Genomic DNA, 22,412 nt, shown 5'->3' with positions numbered 1-22,412 from the left:
GTATTTTCAGAATGTGTTGGAATGTTTTTCCTCTCCCAAAAATTGTCACTACCGAAACATAGTAATAAACTATAGTAAAAACGTATTATTATTAACCTGTTCAGATTGTGTTTCCTTCCCTTCTCTGAAGAGTATTTTTACAAATATTTCTTGAAGGTTTTCACAATGAAATCAATAAAAATGAAATTTTTACCAAATTTCAAAGTTCAATTTATACAATTCATCAAAATCTAAGTGCAATATTTCTTTGTAAAATGCAAAATACTGATCACATTGATTCCAGAGTTGATGATTGATGAAATTGAACATACATTAAACCAATCAGTATCATAACATTTTAGTTGATAACTCAATGAACTCAATATACTTTATTTTTTACAAAACATCCAGTGTTTCAGTAGTGACTGCACTGTTTCGGTAGTGACAGCACTGTTTCGGTAGTGACCACAGTATTTTGTTTGCAAGGTTGTATCATATTTCCTCAACCATATTGCTTAATCTTAACTCATACCATGCTTTAGGTTGGAAATATTAAAAACACAAATGTTTTGTGCTTTTGCTGTCTTTTCCTCCATGATTTTCTGACCTTCTTTTGCTCCCTGTTGGATAAATCACTGATACATTTCAACTTTCCTTCTTCCTTTCGTTTCTTTTTTCTTTTTCTTTCTCTTTCCTTCCTTAAATATTCTTGGTGTTTCACTGGGTCATCCCTCACTCTTTGTCGGTATTCTCTCAGCCTCTCTGCTCCACTTTTTCCTTTTGGCATTGTGGTGTCTTATGATTCTTTCTCTCCTGAACCATTTCAGATAGAAATCAGCATTATCTACATCTTTACCATTTAGTCCACATAACACATTTCAAAATGATGGGATTGAACTACTTACCATTCCATTTTGTCACTACTGAAACTTTACCATATGTTTTGGTAGTGACTGTTTCGGTAGTGACTGTTTCGGTAGTGACAATTCTAGCTAAATTTGAGCATAAATAAATAATTCTAGCAAGCACATGGCTATCAAACACATCTTTGAAGAGGTGTACACACAAACAAACACAATACTTTGCATAAAACCCCAAAAAGTTTACTTAATTGAAGAAACAAAGGTGTTCGGTAATGACAATTCTTAAGGTTACACACTGATTTTCAGACTTTGGAACACATTTATATCAAAAGTATGGGATCTAGCTACTTACCATTCAGCCATGAGGGACAGGGATGCAGTATCACTGCCTGGTTATAAATGCAGGGGTTTGGCTAAAAAAACAGGCTCAGCCAACGGACTAAAACTCCTGTGTTTCGGTAGTGACATGAAAACTATGGACATGATTTTTTGAGTATAGTTTATTTTTTTTTAAATTAAACCCACAATAAATCTAAATCTTCTAAGTTCTGTTTAAACTTAATCATAAAGATCTTTGAAATTAGATCATTGAAATGTAAAAAGTGTTATTTTTGATAACTGAAATTTAGATGTCAGGGTTGGGGACAGCTACTTCCCAATAGAAAGTACCCTCATTTAATGTCTTGGGTTTAAATAGACCATAACATGTTCTTAGTAAATATCTATGTCTGAATACTTAATTGTTTTGTAAATAGTTTTTATTGTTGTGGGACCACACTTTGCACCAATTCGGTAGAATGGTGCGACAGAAGTTGAGCGCTCAGCAGAGATAACCACGTGGTGGATTTCTGACGTCCGAAGAAGCACAGTTCGACCCTTCTTATCACTTCTGGTCTAAACAGCTCTTGTACATATGCAGACTAAGTGGCACCTAATATTCTAAGTTACACACACAAACAGAAAAGCCATTTCATAAGCACATGATTCATACATTCTTAAGTAATTAACAGTGTTTGCAAATTATCTCCATCATACACATTTAACTATATAAATAGCTATTGGTGAATATTTTTTTCTGATTGTGGATAAACTTTGAGAATGAAAGCTACTGGGGATACAGTTTAAAAAAATTATAACGCCAGTTTTTTGGATTTAAGTCCTTTGTTCGACGAGGTCCGACGGGGCAGCGAAGGAAGTGAGGAGTATAGGGTGTAAAGCGAGAAATAGACACTGTACAATGTAAAAACCCTGTTATCAACACAACCCCATGCGCCAGACTCCTCCTCCGCCATCCGTTGGATCAACGCATTCCAACGCATACGTGTGAGTGCGCCGTCAGGCTGTAGCGGGTGTGTGAGTTCAAAGGGGGGTGGCCGCAGCAGGGTTCAGCACAGACGTGACGTATATTGCCATTTTCACATTATTGTTATTCCTACAGTAATTTAATCATCATGTACTCTATGAGCTAGAATGTATATGGTTGATGTTCAGTTAAAAGGATTCTTTCAAATGTTTCTTTTAATGCTGACAGTGCTGGTCTGAAATAATTAGTTACCACGTTAGGTAATATCAGGAGCATGGGGGAAAAAAAAGAGGAAGTCCCTGACCCTCCTCTGGTGTCCACCCCTATTCCACCGGGTATTTAACTGCCCATACCGTTCAGAGGTAAAACAGAGCCTTTGCTACCTGCTGCATCAGCGTTACTCACTCAGTCTGACACCATGGTAAGTTTCGTTATTTCATTATGGTCTATCCATGGTATTGAAGTGATGCACACTGAGGGTTTCATCTTTGTTTCATGTAAAGGTCCCTGCAGCACTTCTTCTGGTGCTGTGCACATTGCCCTCCCTGGCTCATGCTTCATGTTTTAGTACTGAGGATTTACCAGGTAACTACAACTTTAACAGATTTAAACTTAGGTACAAGGTTCACAAAGTACAATGTTGTTTTCATTTAATAAAAGAAAACAAAGTGAAAACACTGTTTTGAGAATGCAATGTGGGTTTTACATTTACATTTACATTTAGTCATTTAGCAGACGCTTTTGTCCAAAGCGACGTACAAGGGAGAGAATATTCAAGCTACGAGCAATAGAACCTGGTGTAACAATAAATAAATACTACTTTACATAAGAAATATAACAAAATGAAATAAAAAAGAAAGAAAGAAGTGCAGAAATGTAACTGCTGTAATTGCAAGTTACGCACTAGTCGAAGTGCCAGTAGGTTAAGGGGTTAAGCAGGGGCCACCATCAAAGGTCTCCTTGTTTTGATAATATCTTCCCACATTGTTTCTATTCAGAAATGGTGCGTGCCTGCAGGGATCGTGGACAGTTGCACGAGGTAGGGACCAAATGGAGGACTAAGGACTGCATGCGCTGCACCTGCTCTGCCACTGGGATGAGCTGCTGCTCTGTGTAAGTTACCATTGCTGTCTAAAGGCATTTGATTAAATATATTATTTAAAATGCCTGTACAATTCAAAATTCAGGTTAATCTCTACACACACTACTCTACTTTAAACTATTTATTTCACTCACTCCCTGCAAATAACACAAACCATATAATATCTGTGGCACGGTTTAGCACTGGATTCAAATTTTCTGGTTAGGGAAGTCATTGAAACTAATTTTTACTATGTGTGTCGACCCCCGTTTTGTCTGAAATCTCTTATAAACAAATGGAGTTGTCATAGCTGTGGTGCCTGCATGGTTTCCCTTGACCACGCCTCCAAGTTTGCATACATTCCAACCTGTTGCCACCTCTACACGAGCTGTATTAGATGCATTACATGAGCATTAGCTGTACAATATCATCTGCATGAAATCCAAAGTGACTGTCAATGAAAGATCTTTTGTCTCTTTTTTTATGTCAGCGGGGCAACTTCAATATCATTTCCTGATGACTGCATGGAGGTGTATGACGAGGCAAACTGCCATCGCTATGCGGTTAAGAAGAATGATAAATCCATCCAATGTATGATAACTGGAGCAATTGGAAAGTGATGAATTTGTTGCCACAACATCATTTTATTAGTAAATCACACAACAGTATAATTCATTTTGTGTCATGCTGTGTCATTTTTGATTGAAAAAATTGATAATGTGAATATAAGGTCCAAAAGGTGATTAAAAATAAAGAAATCATTGAAAAGAAATAAATAGTTTCTGATCATTTCTTATTCTCTCATTAAAAAAATAACAAAATTCTAACAAATTTAGAAGAATGTAACATGTCATGCTTTTGGTTTAAATGGTACCAGTCTATCAAAACAATCAATTACAAGAACAGTTAGCTAGCAAGAATCAGTATGACAGCACAACCTGACATACACAACCAGCTTCTTCTAGATCACCACATGAGGCAAAGAAATGCACACAGACAAATGAACAAATAAATGTATTTCCTACCAATTATCAGAGATGGGCAGTATTTCAATTACTTGTATTTGAAATACATATTTCAATCACTTTGAGTATTTTGTAATTTGTATTTGATAGGGCTGATGAAAAATCGAACGTAATTTGTAACAAAATACTTTAGAGTGGAGTAATTTTGTATTTAAAATATTCAAAATACTTTCTCCAGTGTTTAGGCAGAAGGTGTTTTTCTGTCGGGTTCTACCACTAGACCGTCTGATATGCCTCTGAATGTCATTGTCGAATCAGGCAACAGTCAGGCAAAAGTGGTGCTTCAAATGCACCCCCCCCCCCCCCACCCCCCTTTTGGGGCAAAATGGAAATCGCCCTAGATATCTCTCATTGACTCTCATGTTAAATCCATTTTTTTTTTCAGAAAACAGGGCTGTGTTCGAAAACTTAGATAGCTGTCTTGATCCTTGTCAATTTATCTTCATTAGTACGCCGACTTAAAGAAGGTTCTTTCAAAGAGCGAATCGAGTTGTTGCACTGAACGTTAGCCATCTTGACAGAATGTGGCCGTGTCTATTACCGCGCACTTTACGAAGTACACTGCAATACAGTGCGTAGTGCACCCTAAGCACTTACATCTGTAGTGCGTTCTGTCGCTGATTAGTGTTGGCCCTGTTCGAAATGTCTTAAAATGCCTCCTTCCTTCCTTCCTACCTTCCTATTAAGGGAGCAGGGACTGTTTGAAATGTCTTAAACTTTCTCTTCCGCTTTAATAAGATACCTTGAAATACGTCACATAACGGTCATTTTTCAAGAGAGCATATGAGCTGCCTTGATGTCTCCATGGCAGCAGCTATTACCCATAACTCTCTGCGCCATTCCCTAACCAGAGACAAATTTAAAAAAAGATGGCGGATGAAATTGTCGAAGTTCCACAAAAGTATTTACCGATGTAAGTTTATTTGCTTTTTTTGGTCATTTTTTTTTTAAAGTTACCGAGAAATAAACAGTGTACTATGTAATTATGTCATGATTGATTAACAAAAATAGTCTGATTTCGTTAGCGATGTATCCGTTAGCCAGGTCGCTAACAGTAGAAAATAAGCACACACATCGTGATGACGTCACATATTGCCGTACATGTTGCCGTACATGCTATCTTAATAGACTGTTTGAAATCAACGGTTTTTGAGATACCTTCCCCCGAAAGGACCTGTCTCGTCAGACACCTGTCCAACAAGAGATCAAGGATTAAGACAGCTATCTAAGAATTCGAACACAGCCGTTGTCTCAAATGGAACACTGACGGACACAAATGTGCAAGCCTTTTACCCATAAATCTGTGCGCCAGCTTCCTCTGGCCAACTGGAAATTTTAAACAAAGATGGCGGACCATCTTTCTCGCTTAAATTTTTCAAAAGTTACAGAGAAATAGACACTGTACCATCAGATAACACCGTTATTGTAACCAGCAATAATGGTTGAAGTGATTTGCGAAGCGTCAGTCAGCCAACTTTCCAAACTGAAAAGCTGCCGAAAGGGCTCCTCCTCTTCCGCTACGTAGCCAAGATGGCGCCCGTTTAGGGTGAGTAGTGTCCATCGTTTCACACTGCATTTTTTGACCGTTTGCAGTGCGCCATCCGGGTACTTTCAGTGCCCTGATTTCTGCTGGTTCTGTCAGTGTGAATGCCCTAAGCACTGAAAGTCAGTGTTTGAAGTGTGCAAGTGCGTGGTAATAGACACGGCCTGTGACTTGATCAAAGCCGCATGACGTCCTTATACGAAATTACGTATGACGAAAGCACGGTGGGGCGAGCCCTCCCGGAAGCCATAGAGATTGCATTGAGAGCCCTGTTTTGTGAAAACATGAGTCACACAGCTGCTGCCTGCAAATATATATACATAATCAATCAAGTTGTTGTCTTTTAACCCTCTAATCACCATAGCGGCCGCCAAATTACTAGCTTTGCTTAGTTGCACTGACATTCTGTGACTGTTCTTCCTTTTTGTGGGGTTCACCAGAGCTTTGTGTACATTATATAGCCCAAACCTGAATGCTCTGCTATACCAAACTGAGAAAACGGAAAATCCAGAAAAAGTATTTCCTATATTTTAAATACAAAATACGTGTATTGTATTTTGTTACATTTTCTGGCACCAGTATTTTGTATTTTATTTTAATACATTTATTTGAGGGGTATTTTGTATCAAAATACATTTTGATGTATTTTTGCCCATCTCTGCCAATTATGCATAATCTGACTTCAAAACACATGCCACTTGAAGTGTCTTTGAGAATATTAGTGCCCAATTTTGTATTAACATGTGCACTTTTAAGAAATGTATCAACATACATCCAGCTTAATGGTGTTGGTGGTACAGTGGTTATCGTCGATCTGGGTTCCTTTCCTGGATTGTCCTGGATGCCTATGTGTTGCTAAAGCTAAAAGCGTCTGCCAAATACCGGACCTTTACCTTTATATACAGTTAGAAACAAACAACAGTTGTACAACAAACAAAAAAGTTGCAACTTTTTGAAAAGTGCAATTTTGGTTTCTTCAATTAAAAACTAGACAATCATGTGTCTTAAGTTTAATCAAGTTATTTCTACAAAGCAGGCGCTGTTAACTTGGTCACTCTGTCCACCTAGTGGAGAATTGCGAGCAACGCATGCCTGTTGTAGGTCCGCAAAAAGCAGTGCAGCATCAAAGTATAGGATCTAGATTGCATGCACTGGGACTGGATATACAAGAAAAGATATATTCGGAAGGGCGATGAAATACACTTTTTAATGTCTTCCTTGTGTGATAAATATCCCATTTTAAGTTCACTATATTGGTGCAGGAGAATTTGTTTCTATTTGTTGTCTACACATTTAACCATAAAAATAGCTATTGGTGAATATTTTTGCTGATTGTGGATAAACTTTGAGAGTGAAAGCTACTGGGGAAACAGTTTAAAAAAAATTATAAAGCCAGTTTCTAACTATATGTAACAGTTACTGCTTCCATATAAGTGATGTTTCTCTTTGTTTTAAAGGGCTTTCAAATTGTCGTTTCTGGAACCCCCAATAGCTGTGATAACTCCTCCACGGATTATGTGCATGGGCAAAACCGATTGGTCTGGCCATTCATTTGCTTGCACAGGCCTTACACAGAACTCAACTGAAGTTCCAAGTTACATTGTAACGATAGCTAGCAAGTCGATTCTTACCAAAGATTCTCGCCAAGCCCACTATCAAGATCATCGTCTGATTCGACCGGTTTGCAACTCGCAGGATATCATTTAATTAGATTATTTTTTAATCCACATGGAATTGGGGGGTTTAAGCTGAATTACTTAATAGCTCGGGTTACTTCTATTTCGCGAGCTAACTTCCATCCAACTAACGTTAACCTTAGCTGGCTGAGGTGGCTAGCTAGTATTAGCCACCTAGCTAGCTAATGTTAGCTATCTGTTTGGTGAAGTCCTCTGTGTTAGCCATAACGTTATCAGATTTGCATTAGCGAGCTAGTTGGGCAGGTGTCCAAATACCTAGGGTGTGATGTCCATTGAGATGCTGATATTAGCCAACTAACTTGATGTTTCCAGGTTATTTTGATGCATTTATGTAACTAGCTACTATTTGTGACCTGTCCGTCTAACGTTAGTCAGCTAGCTTAGCCTGTAAAGTGCAGCTGCTGCTATTTGTCGTCTGCCAATTAGCTGTTGTTAGCCAGTGAGCCCAAATCTGTTGAGTTTCATTGCTTGCTGACGTTTAGTTGTGAAAATGCCTGCCATGCTAGATAAAGGTAGTACCGAGATGTCTGGTAAAAGAAGGGGTAGGAATTCCGTAAGCAATCCTACTAAAAGTTTTGCTGCAAATGGAAACAGTAACAATTCATGGGAAGAAGGAAGTTCGGGATCTTCAAGTGATGATGAACATGGTAGGTCATTAGCTATGGTAGCCTCGATCATACTCAGCAAGTTCATATAGTTAGATGAGAATAGTTATCAGTGCAATTTATTCTTATTTTTATAATCAGGTGCAGGGGGGATGCGAGTTGGTCCACAGTATCAAGCGAACGTTCCAGATTACGATCCAGGTAAGTGGGATTTAACTCACTTAACCATCGTGTCAAAGCAGGTCATAAGTTATGATAGCCTCAAACCGTTGTTGCATGCAGCCTGCTGAGCATCCGGATTTCGCTAAGCAGTCCCGTGTTCACGCTGAAGTTTTAAATCAGTGAAATTTTACTACTCAAAGCAGCACTAATGAATAACTAGACAATAGTAAATAAGTTTAACCGTTGACGCCTCATTTATGAATGAAGTCTCAACAATCAATCATACTCAACCGCTAGTTTACTTTCAGTATGGTAATGAAACATTTTCCGTACTATAGATATCTAAATGTTGTCACATTGTGTGTCGAACATTACGGTTCTGAATTGAACCACACAGGCCATGTTGTGCAACTTCATATTTTATTTATCAGATGATGATTCGACAAACCCGAGGCTAACTGTTTTAGTTCCTGTTTTCTTCATACGTCTGTGGTCTCTCCTCAGAGGTGGCCAAGGCCAGTCAAGAGAGAGAGAATCTCGGCATGCTGGTTTGGTTTCCTAATCACAATCTGGCAGAAGCAAAACGTGAGTTACATTATATTCCCACCTCCACCCCTTCTAGGCATGTCCTTTTTGTGGTCAGAGTAATTCATGGGTAAACAAGGAAAAAATCAACTTGAATTCATATTCTGCCTCATTCACAGCTATTTCATTTGATCTATGTTCAGAAAAATTAACATAAATCGAGTGCTAAAAAATGATTGCATGTATCTATCTGACTTATCTGTCTGTTTATGGATGGATGGATGGATAGACATGTGTTGATGTAACACGGTTGTCTGAGTTATTGATCAGTATATATTCATTTGTCCACAGTGGATGAATACATTGCAATTGCCAAAGAGAAGCATGGGTACAATATGGAACAGGTAACAATATATATAAAGCAAATCGTGTGTGTGTGTGTGTGTGTGTGTGTGTGTGGACATGGTCCTCTAGGGGCAGCTATGTCAGGGTTTTCTGTGCAGAAAACATAACTAAACTGAATGTAGTCATTGTTCAGTGAAGTGTGTTAATTTGCCAGTTCTGTACTCTGGTGACCCAGGACTGACACATCACTGACTGAAGGTTCAGTGCCAGCTCTGTAGTCCTGCATGCATTGTAAGCATGTTATATGTTGTTTACAGCAGTATGCGTTTGAGTAGTTGTAATTCCTTTAAATACAATTTGGTATATTCATGTTAAGATGGATATAATAATAAAAAATAAAAAAACAGATGATTGTGAGGTATCCTTAATCAGGTTTGGATCTGAAAGCCCCTCTGTCCTCGTAAGGACTGCCTTTATCAGAGTTAATTAACGGGATGTTCTGTTGTAGTTCCATAATTACTTTGGTTGTAAATGGAGAGCATGCTGGCAAATGTTTTGGCACTTACTGAAGCCATCCCATCTGTGCAGATAACGGACACATGGCTGAATAAGGGCAACTCTTATAAAGTTGATGCTGGTGTGTCTTACACGGGCGTTTTCCCTTAGGATATACTTTCACTTTCATATAGTGCGTGCTGTTCACTAAAGAGACTTAGTACATGTAGTATGTGTACTTCCACCGTGTTGGCGTTAAAGCTGACTTAAGTTCTTGCCATAAACCTCAAATCAAGTCACCATCAGTTTTGCATCCTAGTGACGGAATTGAGAATTTAATTTTGGCTCATAAAATGACCCTGATATTTTTGATCGATCTAAATGTTTCGGCTGCACAGCTTTGTATGTTCTGACATTTGGGTCGCGCGATGTGCCAAGTGTGAAGTCTGTGGCTGGCTGTTCTCCTTAGGCTCTGGGGATGCTCTTCTGGCACAAGCACAACATTGAAAAGTCACTGGCAGACCTGCCCAACTTTACGCCTTTCCCCGACGAGTGGACTGTAGAAGACAAGGTCCTGTTCGAGCAGGGTTTCAGTTTCCATGGCAAAACGTTCCACCGCATCCAGCAAATGGTGAGTGGAATTAGTAGTTATGTTCAAATCTAACGACCAATTATCCTTTCTTCAGAAATATACATTTTCACATGTTCTTTGCCCATATCATATTCTACCATGTATAATGTCAGTATTTAAATACAATATTTTGTTTATGTATATGCATATTATAAATGTGATGTATTGTTATTATATTGTTTATTAGACAATATGTTGCTACATTTACACGTTTTATAGCCTTTCACATGATGGTTTGTGTGTGTACACCATAGCCTTGAGTATCACACTTCTCCCCTGTGTTCTCCTCAACAGCTGCCATTGCAACATTTCTTGCAAGTTTGTTAACGAGTTTAATAAGGATGTTAAATGGTCCATAGAATCTGAAATCCTCTCATGACAAAGGTAGCTAGATTGCATCCAGTGTTAAGCTACAAAACCTCTAGCATGCCAACCTTCATTCCTTCGCTTCCGCAACCAGTCCCACATACTTTCCCTTCTTCCTTTCAAAGGCTTCCTCAATCACACTTTGAAAGACAATCGTTAACTCAATAAAGTAAACAATGCGCTCACACCCAGAATACAACACCATATTTGTTCTCATAGCAGTCACAACAACTGTAGAACTCAAAGTAGTCTTCCGAGATCAGCCAGCAATCTCCAATCCTGCACTATGCCCCATTTGCCAGTACTGTTCGTACGTGTCTGGTGTCCACTTTTCTGCCTCCGAGGCACAAAAGAAATTCTACTGTACCTGTCATTAACTGGCAAAGAGTTAACCTGAACGTGTTTTCTCAGAACAACACGCCAATGATTTTAAAACCTGATTATGTCTGCATGCGTAGCGACCCTGGGTCAAGCTAATTTTACAACCAGACAGAATATACTCCTGGATTCCACTTCTTCCCTGTTCACCGTTGGAGCAGTGTTCTTGACTGCTGGATGCTTAGGTTGTGACCGTCATCTCCAGGCTTGTTTTGGCACATTTAAACTCCTCTATCATGCTGGTCAATGGTAACTCCAAAATTCCTTTTCCATACAATGCGACAGTGCTTAGACAACGTGGCACCCCAAGCCATTTCCTAACTGCCTAATTCCTGATTCTCAAATGTTTCCACCTCTGAAATAGCAACTTCATACAGTCAAAGTCCACCTTATGCATGACAAAAGCCCAAACTGCAAGCGCCACAATTTCAGTTTACTGGGCAAGAACGTCTAATCAATGGTATTGATAGCCTTCACAATTTACTCTCTAAGCTCTGAAACCTGTCCTCGTTCACTCATCGTGGAATTGTACCATTTGTCTAAACTCTTCACCTTTTTTTTCGGAATCACCTCACCAGGAGAAGGCCAGCTGTTCCCACTGTATATCTATGGAAATTATCAGCTGCTCCCACTCTATATCTATGGAAACGCAAGGGCAGCAGTGACCAGTAGCCTGCACGATGCATAACATGGGAAGTTGCAAGCTATCGTTATGTTGATGAATTTGAACACCTGGACCAACCTGTAGCAATCTCTTGGTATTCCGTAGCGGCCAAGAAAAGCAGAACATTTTCTGGTGCACAACATTTCTACTTCTGCCTTAGTCTAATTACACTACAATATGTGAATAGAAATAACAAGAAATGTCATTATTGTCTATTTACATCATGGATGGATGACATTCGTTTACTGTTGGCTGAGCATGTAACGCAAGTCGGGCAAATTAAACTATCTCTTCCCAGACTGGGAAGGATATGTGCTGAAGGATATCGGAGATATATTAATTGCATTAACTCATAACACAGGTTTGATCCTGCTTCCTTGCTATGTAGGCATACAGGGTGCTTAATTGTTTTTGGACGAGTACTTGTACAAACAAAAAAATTCGGCGCACAGTCAGTTCTGTTTTTAAAGACTTAAACATAATGCATCACTATAATACCACTGCACCAATTTAAAATATTAACAATCGTGCAAATGTGACAAAGAAGAAACATGATTTTAAAGAATATTAGGGCCCGCTTTATTATTAGTTTAATTTTATGTTTATTTTTTATATTTCGTTTTATGTTTTGATCATATTTTATATATTATATTTTCATATAATGCATACGTCAGATTAGTGGGCGAGGTTACATTTGATTGGTCAATTGCAGAACAGCTTCATGAGTTGCCAAACTGCTCTTTCATTTCACTTCCACGAAACACAGTATAAATATAGGTAATTATTAATAATAATAATAATAATAATAATAATATATCACATTTATAAAGCGCTATTCACAGTTCTCAAAGATGCTTCAATTATATTACATTACATAATTATGCATTTATTTTGAATAGCCTATCTGGGGGCACTGCATTGGTGGAGGCAATAGTGTCACATGCTACTTTTGCCCCTCCTTAGACATTTGCCCAATGTATTGACCTAAGGATGTATGTCCATCATTGTTGTACTCGGAGAAAACGGGAATATTACTTTCGCCCCAGTTCTTCCCTGCTGCTAGATTTCTCGTATTCAAGCCAATTGAAACCCCTCAGCCAGTTAGGGTTAAACTGTACACCTTTCTTTCACTCACAGCAGTCCCATTCTGACTTCACTTGTTACATTTTTTCGTGCGTCCTTGAATTTGAGAGAAGGGAGCCACGTCATGCCACAATCCAAAGAAATAAAGCAGTGTTTGGGAGATGTACCGGTAGTTTTCTTATGTTGTAGTCGCACCAGTGCTTTTCGACATTGTAGCCTAGTTTATTTCGTAGGCCAATACTTGTGTTGTTAGAAGTCAATTGCACCAGTGCACCAAAATGCAAGTGGGAATGGGATCACTGTAGAGCCCTTGCATAGTGAGCCACTCTTCCAATAAAGGGAATGTGATCGTTTTTGCCAGATGGTTGTATCAGATTTGGGCAGTGATGGTTTGTGATTGGCGAGTGCAAATGTTCCCTGTCAGAAGAATCTGTTGTCATGCCTATATCCAAAATCCCGCCTTGGTGGAATTTATCGCCGGAGTTTATTCAGACAACCTGCCAGGGCGAAATAGGCTGTTTATGACCGAGTCCGCGGACAAACAAAGACCCTTGAAGTATTATTTGAGGAGCAAACATTTAGTGCAGAGATATTCTTCCTTTTCTTGATGTACCCTTACCTGTGTGTAGAATCTGGTCGGTCCCAACTTGGGTTGTATGTGCACTCCTTTACTAGGTCTTTTACACTGGTTAAATGAAACGTCCTGTTCTTCTGCATAGCTGCCAGACAAATCAATCGCCAGCCTTGTCCGCTTCTACTACTCCTGGAAGAAAACGCGCAGCAAAACCAGCGTGATGGACCGGCACGCGCGCAAGCAGAAGCGGGACAGAGAAGAGAGGTCCGTTTCCAACTCCAGGATCAGTATCATGTGCCGGTTTGATATTCTTTCACCCAAGTGTTTACAGTCAGTGTTGCCATGTAAATATCTAGTCACTATTTTACTGTGTGTTAAAAAAAATAGTCTGATAGTCAGTATTTCCAACGTAAATATCTGGTCTGGTTTAACCTGACTCACTGCGAGTGACCGTGGCTGATGGAGAATGTGAATCTGTCTGCAGTGATGATGAGATGGAGGAGAACAGCTGCACCTCCCCAGGAGACACAGAGTATGAACCCAGCAAGGAGGAAAAGAAGGAGGTAAAGAGAGCACCTCCCTGCCAGCATGTCTGTGAACGAGCCCTGCTTGGATGGCTCACTCTTAGACGATTAACACTTCCAAGTCGATATTCCTTTGGAGGAATATTTTGGTCTTGTTGTCAATATGCCTTTAAAGCTCAGCTAGTTTTTGTCTTAGAGACATAAAAATAACACCCCCAGCAACCTTGAAGCTTCTACTTTTAAAATATATATAGTTCGAAACAAAAAAAGAAATGAGCTTTGTCAGGAGAATAGAATGAAACTTTTGGACTCTATCCATCTTATTCAGTGCACTTTTTGGCTTACCTCTCTCAAAAGTCGAACTACTTGCGGTCACCGGTGAGGCCATGTTAACTGTGAACTGTATATGTCCGGTTGAGATGTAAGTTAGTGTTGCGTCACATATGTAATGCTGTATGCTCATCTGCAGGGCATTCTAGAAAGCAGGTTTAGCCACTTACTCAGGTATGTTGGCTTCTTAATGGCATTTGTGGGGGAATTCCGTCCCCATGGGTGAGTCCCTTTTGTAAGCTGCCTGCAGGACGACTACTAGTAGTAAACCCATAGTGAGATGAGGAACTTGAAGAACCTCTGAAGACCTCTGAGTTCCTGTACTTGTGTTCTGTCAAGGAAGATGCAAGGGGAGTTCCCTGCCTCTTTGCAATAAACTTGGGTGATGCAGTGAACTCAGAGATTTAGGTTTAAGGTTTGGTAGATTGTCTTAAATCCCTCTTCCCCGACACACACACACACACACACACACACACACACACACACACACACACACACAAAATGTCCACTAACCATATTTGTTTTGGTTGCAGTTGGGGCCAGGACTGGAAAAATCAGAATCAAAGTCGTCAGTCCCCCAAAAGGTAATGTTTACATCCTTACGCCACCACGCAGTCCGTCACTCCTGTACACCAACCATCAATCTTTGATCTCTTGTTGTCATGCTCCTCTACATTCCACTCCAACATGCATGCCTTTTCACTCACTCGCTAACGCACCTGTTGCCCCTCTGAATGTTTTTCAAAATGCATAATTGCGTTTCCTCATGGGTGTGTGCCAGACCGTCGCCAAGAGTAAATCTGTCAATAGAAATCCAGATCCCAGTTATGAGACAAAAGCGTAGTGGGGGAAGTCCCTATTGGAACGCTCCCTCACCTTTTTAGGCGTAGAATTTAAGGATGCATTTTGAAGAATAGCCCAACATTCCACCACTGACCTCCACATAAGCTTCTCAGTACTCTTGTTCCCTTCTCTGTGCTGGCTAACAGTGATTGAATATGTGCCGATTCTCCACCTTGCATGCACCCTGTGCAGCCTGCAGGCTCTGGGGAGAAGCCCACTCACTTGAAGAAGGAGACGCCGGGCCCCACGGGGAAGAACCTGCACCGCGCCAAGAAGAAGCCGCCCAAGGGCATGCACCTGAGCCAGCGCGATGTGACCGCGATGTCCAGCAGCTCGCCCGCCGCCACAGGGGTCCTCCGGCAGCTTGACATGGAGCTTGTGGCCATCAAACGACAGGTCTGGCTATTTTTTTTTGCTCGACTTCAAACGGTACTTTTCCGGTGCTTTTTTTGTCGGGGCTTACAGCTTCAGTTGTGTAATATCTTTACCAGAAGAACTGGTTGGTCTTGATCGTTGATCCCGGAGTTTGGCCTGTCCCAAAGTCAACTTGGGCTCTACTTTGGTAGATGTGCACCGTGGGTTCTTATGCGCAACAAAGAAGGGTATCTTGTAAAGCTATTTTGATAACTAGGGCACATTTCATTCGATTTCATAACATGCGCACAAACCTAAGCGAGAAGAGCGGATACAAATTTTATACACTGAGGGTGTTTTTCTGCCAGGGGTGCTGAGCTGCATAGGAATGCATTGAAAATTAGTGCTGCCAGCACAAACATGCGTTTGGTGGACAAAGGCCCTTTTGGGTGTGTCTGATCAAAAAGGTTGACCACATTGACCACTCGGTTACTAAATTGACCGATCATTTAACTCAACAAAGCTCAACAAAACATGTTACCAAATGGCTCAATACCATACAGACAGTGAAGAAAATAATCCAGTAGCCAGTCATTCATCGGGGCCTAAATACACAAAAAAAAGTGAGACGGAATAGTACCTTTTTTTGTGATCTGATCAACGCATCGTTCTCCAATTTACCATTTAACATCTCTCAGTAGAGTCTCTTTAAGACAGGTCTGAAGTGAGAAGCTATTTTTATCTCTACAGATGGGATATTCTGTAATGGTTTCCAAAGTTCCCTAATATTATTTGAATCTTTGCTTGGTTTATTCGTCATTTGGGATCATACACTTCACTCTGGATATGAAATATTACCTGTGTTTCAAGGACGTCTTCGCTGTTTCCTGAAAATGATCAAATTATTGAGTTCATTTAAAGAATTATCGTTGTGCGATCAATACTTTTCCCTCATTCTTCTGTTGGAGTGTGGACTGTTTTTGCCTTAAAATGTGAGTAGTTTGTTATTTTGTGAGAAAATGCTGTGAAGATGACCTTGATGTTTTTGATGATCTTTACATCACACACGTAGCTCATAGCTCTTTGCCCTATGAAATTGAGCTTTTGGCTTATTCACTCTTTTTCAGCAGCTGAAAGCGTCATCATCACTTAGGCAAAGCAAGGTCTAATAACCTTGGTCCAAGGTTCACTGTCTACCTTATTAGCCTAGCTTTGGAAACATTTGTGATGGATAGTCCTTATGCTGGAAGAGTTGTTCAAATGGGATTGAATTGTTCAAGGCTAAGGCCTTTTCATCCATTGATAGTTGGTGACATTCTGAAAGTTTAAATTACAAGAAGTTACTTGCCATCGTGAAACTAAAACTTGGTGTCCAGAAAGTCCCTGTGTGACACTCCCTATGCATGCAATGTATTCTCTGTACTTGTGTCTCAGTTTTGCATCTTCTTTGAGACATGTTATATGCTTGGCAGTGAAGAGCTCTGGATACAGTTGTTTTTCTATATGAAGTCATTGGCAGATACATAACTTCAATGAGATGGGTTGGCTGCTCAGCTTTAACACCTTCACCTCCTCTCCACCTCTCTACCCTTTTAGATCCAGAGTATCAAGCAGAACAACAGTTCTCTGAGAGACAAACTCGATTCTGGAGTGGATGACTTCAGACCATCTGAGGTAATGGCAGTTTTGTGTTCCAAACTGAATATCTCAGTAATGCCCTGTGGACTAACGCCTTGACCCTTGACCCTTGACCCTCTCCTACTCTGAGGCTGTGTGTCCTCCACTCTCTTGAAACACTTCATGTTGGTAACAATATTTGGTTGTGCTCATAAAATTCTAAACACACGTTGGCTTTTGTGATTTGTGTGTGTCTCAGGTCACCCAGAAGTTCAACACCCGCTGGACAACAGAAGAGCAGCTTCTGGCTGTTCAAGGTAGACAAACTATGACAAACTAAGCAGTCACACAACTATCACCAATGTGTTTACAACATTACAAACACCACATGGAACCTACACACAAACATACACACACAAACGTATACATGCTAGTGTGTCACAGATAGTCATGCTCACAAACTAAACAAGAACAGCATGTGATGTAACCTCATACAGGTATATCAGACATGTTGTGGTGATGGTGTGAGATACCTATCTGGTTAATCGGCCACATACAGGACAGGATGTCCTATCAGTGCACTAAGAAAGACTTGCTAATTCAATATATATGTAAATGTGACAAAGATGCGACAGTCAATTGGTAAGTCTTTCTTATATATATATATAAAAAAGAAAGACTTACTAATATAATATATATATATATATATATATATTAGGGCTGTCAATAGATAAAAAAAAAATAACTAATTAATCGCACATTTTGAAATGAATTAATCGCGATTTAAACGTTTTTTTTTCTTCTTAAGACTAAATCTTATAAATTAACGAGTAATCACTTCATACAGCGTGTATTTTAGACACTGTTGTTTAACACAATGGTGCCCCTCGACGGTAAATCGTAAGAATTTCCCCTGAAGCAATTCGAATCACCTCAATCAGCCCACTGTCCTCAACTATGTTGATGGGCCGACAGTCACCTGCAACCCAAATGGCAACCTTTTCACGGACTGGTCTAGTTATTTTCCTAGAGAAGTCATGGAGTGTGGGTTGGCGATCATCTAACCTGGGACTGCTTTCTGTCGGGTGCTTTGCATTAAGGTGATAACTTCAAGACGAGCTGCTTCTGTGATAGCTAAATTCAGCTTGACAAATGCTACATACAACTTTAGTTTTGTCGATTGTTCCGTCATTTTGGCTCTTAAACAGAGACTTTCCGCCCAACAATCCCTCAGCTCTCTCCATCTTCAACTACCGCAGTGGTTCTCAAACTTTTTCTGTCATTCCCCACTTTGAACAAGGGGGGCTATTCAAGCCCCACATGTCCCTCATCGCTCCCATAAAATGGTAGGCCAAGCCCCCTACTTACGGGCTACATTGCCCGAGGGGGGACAGGTTCAAGTCTGGCCTGATGTAATTTCCCAATCCTCTCCCCACCTATTCTCCGCCTCGCTTCCTGTCATAACTTCATGTCCTATCCAAAAAAAGGCATTACATTTTTTTTTTTTTTTTTTTAATTATCATTTATTATTTTTCTTTTTTAAATTGCGTTAAAATATTTTATCGCGTTAATCGCGGCCGCATTAATCGCATAGATTAACGCGTTAACGCTGACAGCCCTAATATATATATATATATATAAAGAAAGACTTACTAATTGACTGTCGCATCTTTGTCACATTTCTTCCACAAAATGTCATTTTCATTAATAACGCTCTTACCAATTTTCCAGTGGATTTATAAATGCATGCCCCCTAACTTAACTGAAGCTTGATTTGCTCCTCAGTTGTAAGTCGCTTTGGATAAAGATGTCTGCCCGATGAATAAATGTCAATGGCATTTCCTCTCCGCAGCCATTCGTAAGTACGGCCGCGACTTCCAGGCCATCTCGGATGTAATCGGCAACAAGTCGGTGGTCCAGGTGAAGAACTTCTTTGTGAATTACCGGCGGCGCTTCAATCTGGACGAGGTGCTGCAGGAATGGGAGGCCGAGCACGGCGTGGAGGGGGAGGGGGCGAAGAACAGCGAGGAGGAGAAGATGGTGGTCACGCCAGAGGACGGAGCCACCACCCCAGTCCCACCTGAGGAGCAGAAAGAGGTTTGCACCTCTCTCTCTCTCTCTCTCTCTCCCTCTTTTTTTTTTTTTTCTTTCTCTCTCTCAAATATGATTGTTGTCAGTTTTCTTTAGAGGTTTTCTTATACTGGGTTTGGAAAACATGGTATACATAATTATCCAGATTTGCTCCAAACAGTTCACTTTCAACTGTTCACCAGGATTCACAACAGTGGGTTATTTGTAGTGTTCTATAGGATGATGTGTTTGGGCCACACTATAGCAATCTATTCTGATAAGCTTATGCACCGCCGTTTCTTGGAAAACAAAGATTCTAACATGTCTGATCTATAGAAGGGAGTTTTTAATCTATTTATTCACAGAGACGATCTTACGTTTTATGGAAGTTAGATGTTGTGTCAAAATGTGTTTTTGATTTCAAGAAGAGTTGTGTAACTAACCTTGTGTGTGTGTGTTTGTGTGTTTGCTTGTCATGCAGGAGCCAGCAGCTGCAGACACACAGGCCCCCCAGGCGTCTTGAACCCTTGAGGGACTCAACCCATTCATTCCTGCAGAGTTGTAGTTCGGAAGGGGAGAACGAGAGAAACAGTGAGAGAGAGAGAGAGAGAGAGAGGAAAAAAAGAGAGAGAGAGACGCATCTCTCGGCAGACCTGTACTGTGTTATCAAAATTGGACCTTCCCCTGACTTCCTCACCCACCTATCCACCTACCCCCTACTCCCACTCTACCCTCCTCTGCCCTCCTCTGCCCGAACCCATGTTGGCAAAGGACCTACAGCGGCCGCCTCTGCATGGGTAAAAGCCCAAACAGATGCAAAGTGCCTGGCCAAGCCCGCCCGCACGCCAGACTGTCTGTGCACCTCACCTCCCGAGTGCCCACACCATGCCCACACCACCAGTACCATCCACGGTTTTACCCCCCAACCACGATCCTGCCCTCTATGCTGCCTCGCTCTCTTTGTTTGCACTCCACGCTGCCGCCGCCTCTCGTCACCCGTCCCACATGACCCCAGCCCTGACTAAGCGGGTGATGGAGGCGTACTCTGCTGCTTCTCTACTTGTCCGCCCGGTCACCCAGTAGCTCACGTGTGCGAGTTTCACGTACGACTCATCTCATGTCATCTCACCTGTCACTCAAAAAGGCAAACCTAGAGTATGGCATCATCACATAAAACTGTAACGTGTGGTTTGCAGGCATCATCCAACATCTCTCATTTCTCCAAAGTTCCTCAAGATAGCTGTTCTGGGATCCTGAGTATATTTAACTGCATCTGTAAGATTTGATGGTTGATGGTTTTGAAAACAATAGTTACACATTTCTCAGGCAGTCCACAGTGCCTGTAATTTATATATACACTCTAAATTTATTCAATATTTAATTCTTTATTTGAAGAAAAAAAAAAAAAAAAAAAGAAAGCTTGGTTAAATAATTGGACATGTGGGCATTGTTGAGGACAATATGCCCTCCAACTTAATATAAATGCTTACAAAAAATAAAGAACCATTACTTTTTAACCATGCTATTTACTTTTTATGATGCGCCTCTAAAATGACACCCCCTGTTATTGGACTTTTATGTTGGACAGCAGAAGAGATCATGCCCATGTAAAGTCTCAGACCTGAGACACTAGTCGAAAGGAGTGTGTGGGGAAACGTACCCCAGTGACTGCATTCCTCTACTGACAGAGTAAACTGGACACACATGAAAGCTCTCGAGATACACCAACATTGTACGAGACCTTTTAATCTAAGCACGCCGAAGACTGATATCCCAACGACTCTCTGAGCAGTTTACACGGGCTGTTATGAAACTGTGATGCTGTGGTTATTTTTTATTATTGTGTTCTGTATCCCCACCTTGGTGTTTTAATTCTCAGATATTGAAGTTGTTATTGACCTATGTATCATATATTACCAGTCAGTTTCGTGGGAACATATGACATTGTTTAAGGGAAGCACAGGGCAGAAATCTTAAGTGTGAGCTGAGCCCCCAGCCTTCATTGGCATTCCCTCATCACCAAGTCGCCCATAGGTCAAAGGCCTAATGTGTGCTGCTATCTAGACGCATTCACCAAAACACATACGCCTACATTAATCAAACATATAGGATACATACATGCATGTACTCGTCACCATTCCCTTACCAAAAGTCACTCAAAGCAGATCCTCTATACTTGCTACGTTAAAACCAAAGTATTGAAACATTTCCTTCCTGCTGTGAAGTGCGGTTTTTCAGTTTTTGTATCATGGACCGTTACTTTAGATACAGATGGTTTAAAATTCCTTCCTCGGTCACACTGTCGTAATTGGTTGACACAGTCACCTGCGTGGTGAGCGAAGCACATGGTGTGTCATCGTTCCATGAGTCAGTTTGTCAGAGTTCCGTAGTCTAAGGCTACGCGGCTTTGAAACCACTCTCTGGAGACAGCAGCAAGACGTCATGGCCGTTTATTTTAAAAAGGTGATGCTCTGAGAGGTGGCCCTCTTTAAATATGGCCTTTAAACAGTGATGGCAGATAATGTTATTGGCTACACACTGTATACTGTTTGGTCGGTTTAATTTTTTTTATTATCATGGTTTGTACTTCTTAAGTTATTGTTTTGCTGTCTGCATCATGTAGACTTAAATCCCCGACATAAGTTCCCTTTATTTTGCTGGACTGGTACTGCTTTGCTTTTTGAATGGTATTCGTGAGAATATTATGTGAATGTTGAATCTGAATTTTTGTGAGGGAGAGAAACATTGTAGTCATTGTATTTCATTCAATTTTAATAGCCATGCAATAAATGTAAGGATTTACAGGGAAACCGGAGTTTTGAGCATTCATTTAACTCCTCCCTGCTCCCTTTTCAGTTCTTTGTGAACGTGACTATGCTGCCATATTCAAAAAACCCCAGTTGACCCTTCAATTCGGTAAAAATGACTTAGTCACTGTATGCAAACTAGGCCTTCTTGCACCGTAAATGTTGTCAGCTATCTGTTCCTGTTCCTTCCAGTAAGTAGGGCCCTATCTGTCGATGTTTGGGGAAATAATGCATTGGGACGCCTCTAATGTTTCCACGCAGAGGAGTCGATAAATTCCGTGTTTTCTATAGGAAACGAAAGAGCGCATCAGAGAAGCGCTGTTGAATTTGTATTCATTTTTATACAAACTCTGAGCGGCACATTTAGAAATATCTGTTTACTTCTATAATAATAGTGAGCTGTGTTCGTTTTTTTTTTAATGAAGTAAAGTTGATGTACGCTCTCCCTTGAGTCGGTTCTTTTTCATCAGCGGGCGTAGGCTATGCAATACCACAGAAAAATACAGGGGGCAGTAAAGCAGAAGGTAGCACATTTCCTTTCTGATTCA

The 22,412-nt window shown here is 40.5% G+C and overlaps 1 protein-coding gene across 2 annotated transcripts; it reads left to right on the top strand.

The window, feature by feature from the left end:
- The first annotated feature begins 7,329 nt into the window (after nucleotides 1-7,329).
- rcor1 (REST corepressor 1) lies at nucleotides 7,330-21,867 on the top strand. 2 transcript variants are annotated; one of them, XM_031579898.2, is made up of 13 exons: nucleotides 7,330-8,138; nucleotides 8,238-8,297; nucleotides 8,763-8,843; nucleotides 9,135-9,187; nucleotides 10,093-10,254; nucleotides 13,465-13,583; nucleotides 13,804-13,882; nucleotides 14,707-14,757; nucleotides 15,209-15,412; nucleotides 16,967-17,044; nucleotides 17,247-17,304; nucleotides 18,840-19,084; nucleotides 19,539-21,867. In XM_031579898.2, exons 1-13 carry the CDS (start codon nucleotides 7,982-7,984, stop codon nucleotides 19,578-19,580), a joined length of 1,389 nt encoding a protein of 462 aa, XP_031435758.1. In that variant the 5' UTR covers nucleotides 7,330-7,981; the 3' UTR covers nucleotides 19,581-21,867. The 2 variants fall into 2 exon arrangements, with proteins under 2 accessions (XP_031435758.1, XP_012688505.1); XM_012833051.3 differs by having other exon boundaries at nucleotides 13,465-13,619.
- Nucleotides 21,868-22,412: the final 545 nt, after the last annotated feature.

This window comes from Clupea harengus, chromosome 14, assembly GCF_900700415.2.
Source record: "Clupea harengus chromosome 14, Ch_v2.0.2, whole genome shotgun sequence".
In the NCBI taxonomy this organism is placed as follows: Eukaryota; Metazoa; Chordata; class Actinopteri; order Clupeiformes; family Clupeidae; genus Clupea; species Clupea harengus.
The sequence above is the reverse complement of the archived record's forward strand: the minus strand, read 5'-3'. Positions and strand labels throughout refer to the sequence as shown.

Excerpts from the sequence above, each read along its gene's own strand:
- rcor1 (XM_012833051.3), top strand. The coding sequence starts at position 7,982 with ATGCCTGCCATGCTAGATAAAGGTAGTACCGAGATGTCTGGTAAAAGA. Across the intron at positions 8,298-8,762 it reads CGTTCCAGATTACGATCCAG|AGGTGGCCAAGGCCAGTCAA; the intron begins GTAAGTGGGATT and ends GTCTCTCCTCAG. Across the intron at positions 19,085-19,538 it reads CACCTGAGGAGCAGAAAGAG|GAGCCAGCAGCTGCAGACAC; the intron begins GTTTGCACCTCT and ends CTTGTCATGCAG.